At 39.2% G+C, this 5,382-nt stretch overlaps 1 protein-coding gene across 1 annotated transcript in view; it reads left to right on the top strand.

Annotated features, from left to right (window-relative positions):
• Positions 1–2,865: 2,865 nt before the first annotated feature.
• Positions 2,866–5,382, top strand: part of CBG22379 — a gene marked incomplete at both ends in the record, with an annotated part of 4,051 nt that continues 1,534 nt past the window's right edge. Inside the window, 4 exons of the mRNA XM_002647157.1 lie at positions 2,866–3,055; positions 3,156–3,430; positions 4,535–4,842; positions 5,246–5,345. Of these exons, the coding sequence (XP_002647203.1) occupies positions 2,866–3,055; positions 3,156–3,430; positions 4,535–4,842; positions 5,246–5,345 (873 nt within the window). The remainder of the gene's footprint in view (positions 3,056–3,155; positions 3,431–4,534; positions 4,843–5,245; positions 5,346–5,382) is intronic.

Below are 5,382 nucleotides of genomic sequence, written 5' to 3'. Positions count from 1 at the left end.
CAATTTGGGACAGTTCGACTCCTTACCAGTTCGAACTTGTAATAGTTCGATTCTGTCCGCGTTCTGTTCTGGTACGTGTGCGAAAAAAGGACTGTTCTGAATTGAATCAGTTCGATTTTAGGTCTGTTCGATTTTGAAAACGTTCGAATTCGTCGTACCCCCCTTGAATGAATTTTTTGGTACCCACTAAAAATTGTAAATGTTTTAGACATCCTATATGAACGCTTTAAAACTGAAAATTTCGAAAAAAAAAGCATTCATTTTCCTTATTTTTACTGTTTCCATTATTTGAGATGTCTTTAGAAAATTTTGAGTTTTTTTTTCTCGTAAAATATGAGAGTACTGATTAGAATTGTGCAAAATTCAAAGACGATATGAGTAATTTGAAACTGAAAAAAACTTTAGAAAATTATGTTCTTTGGATATTTTTTGGAGAAGTTTGATACAAACACGAACGTCTGGAATCAAATACCCCGAAGTTTTTAATTTAAAAAACCACAATATTCAAAACATCATTTCTTATAAGCTTCTGCCCTTTTTATACTTGCTCTCCATTATCCAACTTCTGACGTTTCGAAACCAAAAAATTGGAGATATTTTTTTGCATTTTGGTTCTTTATGTGACTAGCTGTTTGGAACACTAAACTTATTTTCAAAAAGGTGTTGAAACAGAAAAAATATGTATATATTGAAGGGGCCGCGCCGTTTCTTTTTAGCTTGATATGTATTTTTTGAACTGGTTAAATTCAAATTATTTTAAAGGTGGGGAGACATGAAAAAATAGTCTCTCGAAATTCTTTTTAAATATGCCCCTCGAAGAGTTGAACTTGTGGGGGCGGCGCCGCTACCGACTGAGCCACGCGGGCAAAGGGACAGCGACCGCCCCGGGTTTTCCAAATTTGAATTTTTTTGAAACCCGCCAAAATTTTATTTTTTGTTTAAGACCAGCTGGCTGGTGCTCTTTTGGTGCGATTTAATTTACATCTCTTAGTTAATTTATATTTAATTTTCAAGCTTTTCAAAACATGTTTGGACAGACAGACAGATTACAAGTTCAAAAAATGGGTAGGACCGATTACTAGTTTTCTTCTTATTTTCCGTCTGAACCATTGGAAGCGCTCCAAAAGATCCTGTTTCATCTCACTGCATGAATTGTCTGATTTCAGTTCCAACACTTTGTAAAGTATATTAATATCCTTTTAGGGTGATTTTACATTACCATAATATTTCCCCACCAGGTCATAGTCCAAATTCCGCATTCCCATAGGGAGAGCACAAAGTCAAACACAGTCACGGGTGATAAGAAATCCCAGCGGGAAATCCATTTGATGACACGTAGGCTGAAACACCACATTCCCTCTCAGCGCCTCCGTTCTGTACACACACTCTAACATTGATATTTCAGATCGTTCCGCAAGCTTCTGGAATGCCATCACATCATCGACCAGCAGCTCCGCCCCACACCCACGGGAACGATCCATATAAATATCCCCCCTTTCGTCTATTCGAGGCCTTTTATCTTGTTTTAAATGTCTTATTATTGTTCCTGGTCTCAGACCAGTTAAATAAACCATTTGTTAAATCTACGTGGATATCCAGAGGCGAGCGGAGACCGGTGGAGCGATCGAGGTCCAGCTCCATACGGACCCAGCCCAGGCCCCAGGTCCCAGGCCATAGGCCCCAGGCCCCAGGCCCCAGGCCCCAGGCCCCAGGCCCAGGCCCAGGCCCAGGCCCAGGCCCCAGGCCCCAGGCCCCAGGCCCCAGGCCCCAGGCCCAAAGGCCCCAAGGCTCATGGCCCAAGGCCCAAACGCCCAAAGGCCCAAGGCCCAAGGCCCAAGGCCCAAAGCGCAAGGGCCCAGGCCCATGGCCCATGGCCCATGGCCCAAGGCCCAAGGCCCAAGGCCTCAAGGCCCTCCTCGCCTTCTCTGGAGCCCAGAGAAGGCGAGAACTGATTCTTCTCTTTATTTTCCTCTTCTTTTATAACAATCTTCCTGAGGTCAATGGGTCATCAAGGGTTTTCACTTTTTACGTCGCTTTTTTTTTGGTATAATTTATATAATTTTTTTTCCATCACGTTCATATAACACTTGAATTGTTTCTTCTGGAACCTGTGAAACTCCTTGAAAAGATGTCCCCTTTGAACCTAATGTTCTCGTTTCTTGTTAGAGATATCAAAAAATGTTTAACTGATGAAATGTTTAAAATATCAAGGCAAACAATTTTGCTGTTAAGAATTTTCTGATATCTTTTACAGGAACCGAGAAAGAGATGGTCAAAGTTTACGGTTAGAAGATATCGTAAACACCGTAAACTTTGAGCCAATTTTTCTCGATTCCGGTGAAAGATATCAAAAAGTGGTCAACTGATAAAACGTCTGATATCATGATACACATTTTGTCAGTTGACCACTTTTTCATATCTTTTACAGGAGCCGAGATATATGGATTTAAAGTCGTTTTTGCATTTTTCAGCAGAAAAAACTGACATTTTTAAGCTGAAAAGTCAATAAAAACCATCGAAAATGCCTCGAAAATTTTTCTTTTGAGGAATACGGTAGTTTAAAGGCGCAACGCTGTTTGAAAATCGATTAAGCTAACTTTACGCCTGGAAATTTGAAAAATCTTGTTTTAAAGCTAACTTCGGTGAATTTCCGTCTGAATTTTATTGAATATTGAACGAAAATTGGATTTAAAGACAAATAATTCACTATTTTCAATACGCTGAAATCCGCGATTAAACTGTTAAGGTTACTGTAGAAAACTTTGCGGTGGGTCTCGCCGCGATCTCATTTTCTGGCCTCATTTCTCCGTTTTCCGCTCATTTTCGACCAAATTTCACCGATTTTTCTCAAATTTTCAGCCAAAAATGCCCGGAAAAATCGATTTAAGCCCGAATGCATCGGTACGAATGATCAGTGTGAACACGGATAACGTCGCATGCGCCTATTTGGCGAATTTGTATATTCCAATTTTTTCGCTGGAAAAGGAGAAGGTTTTGAGACGATATGAGGTCCATAATCAAATTTCTGGAATACATTTTGCACATGCAAAGAAGAGTTAGTACAAGAAAAATTTTACAACATTTTTTAAAAATTTTTTTGAAAAATCAATTATCAATTTTTTGAGATTTTCAGCCAAATTTCCAAAAAATTCCAGACGTAATCTACGCTGTCGACGATTCCTTCGGCCTACACGTCTTCGATATTCGTTCAGAATCCAAAAAAAAGTTCCGGCTGAATCCGGAATGCGAGAATCACAATGTCGTCAGTACGGCATTCTCATCGAACGATCAAACGATCGCAGTGTCGAGTTCAACGTTCGCCGGAGGTATTTCGGATGTTCGTGGATCCAGAAGACGTCAGGAAAATCATGAAAATGTCATTTCTCTGTATGACGCGCGCTATCCAACGAATCCTATCACCACTTACTATGTAAGCGGTGGGAAATCGAAGAATCTGGATTTTAGAATAAAAATTACCTAAAATCTACTGAAAATGACCTAGCTGGCGCGCCTTCGGCGCTTTTTTTCGCAATTCGATTTTGACGGTTCTTGGCTCAAAAAATGTGATTTCCTGCAGTTTTAAACAGCGAAAATAGACATTTTAGGCTTAAAACTCAAATACCAGACCCTCGAAATCATCACTATCAGCCTGGCTGTCGCGCCTTCGGCGCGTTTTCTTTAAAGTTCGATTTTGGCGGGTTTAGGCTCATAAAGGTCAATTCGAGTCGATTTTTCACGATTTGAGCCGGAAAAATTGACATTTCAAGCTAAAAAATTAATTTCCGAACCCCCGCCAAATCACGGGATTCGGCCAGGTTGGCGTGCCTTTGGCGCGTTTTCTGTGTAAATACAAATTTGGCAATTTTAAGCTCAAAAATGTCATTTTTTGTGCCTTGATGCTGTTAAAATTGATATTTAATGCGAAAAATGAATTTTGAGGGGAAAATGCGATTTCCAAAATCTCAAAAATCACCGAATTTGACATTTTTCTGAAAATCAAATTTCTCTATTTCCGCGAATTTTTATACTAAAAGTGCAGAAAATTGCAATAAAACAATGATTTCTGACGCTTGTAAATCGAAAAAATTAGAAAAATCCGCTAAAAATGACCTAAAAATGACCGTGCTGGCTGGCGTGCCTTCGGCGCATTTTTAAAAAGTTCATTTTTAACTCAAAAATGGGATTTTAGGTCAATTTTTGTAGTTTTGAGCAACAAAAATCGGCATTTTACGAAGAAAAATCGATATTTATCTCGAAAAAAATCCAAAAAATCCGCTAAAAACGACCAAAATTGAAAACTCTGTGATAGCTGGCGTGCCTTCGGCGCGTTCTCCTAAAGTTCAATTTCTGCGGTTTTAAGCTGCAAAATATGATATTTAACGCTGAAAAATCAATTTCCAGACCCCCAAAACCACAAAATGTTGGACAGACTGGCGCGCCTTTGGCGCGTTTTCATTAATTTCAATATTCGCGATTTCATGCTCAAATTTTAGCTGTTTTTCCCGCATTTTCACACCCATTGTGCCTCTTCCAGAAACGCCACAAATCCAGCGTCACCACAATGGAATTCTATCAAAATGGGGATTTTTTGATAACCGGCGATTCGTCGGGAGCCATCAAATCGTTCGATTGTCAGCTGAGAGACGAGGATAATGCGTGTCGATGGGAACGATGGACGACAAAGCCAATTTCGAAAGTTGGAATTATTAATAAACGAATTGTCTACGGGATGAGTGGGCGGGAGGAAGCGACGGTTTTCTATGATTCGAAGGGGTCGTTGGAAGTGCTTTATGGAAGTGTTAGCAAGACCGAAAATGGAGGAGGGGATTCGAAGCGTTCGAAGTGAGAAAATTCGGCGAAAAATGGTGGAAAATGAGCTAAAAATTGAGGATTTTCGCCAATTTTCAGCTAAAAAATGTCAATTTTCGGAAATTTTGAAAAACCTTTTATTTTTTTTTGCTATTTTTTAATTATTTTAAGCTGTTTATGTCATTTAAAATTGAATTTCAGCACTGAGTAGCTCGAGAATGAGCCAAAAATCTAGATTTTTGGTCAATTTTAAGCCGAGAAAAATCTTTTTTTTCCGAAAATTTGAAAAGTTTTTTTTTCGATTTTTTGCTATTCTTGAACGATTTTTAGCGGTAAAATTGAATATGAGCACTAAAAGGCTTAAAAATGACCCAAAATCATGATTTTTAGCAAATTTTGAGCCGAAAAACTCTTTTTCAGTCTGAAAATCTTTCAGCGCTCTCTTCAAGAAGCCAGAATGGTGTATTGGACTGATCAAAGGAGTCAATGATGACATTCCGCTGGTTGCTGTTCATGGTGTGGCGAAAGAGACATTTGTGAGGATTTTAAGCCATTTTGAGGCGTTTTTAGGCC

This window comes from Caenorhabditis briggsae, assembly GCF_000004555.2.
Source record: "Caenorhabditis briggsae complete genome, chrIV, whole genome shotgun sequence".
Lineage (NCBI taxonomy): Eukaryota > Metazoa > Nematoda > Chromadorea > Rhabditida > Rhabditidae > Caenorhabditis > Caenorhabditis briggsae.
This window is presented reverse-complemented; position numbering and strand designations above follow the sequence as displayed.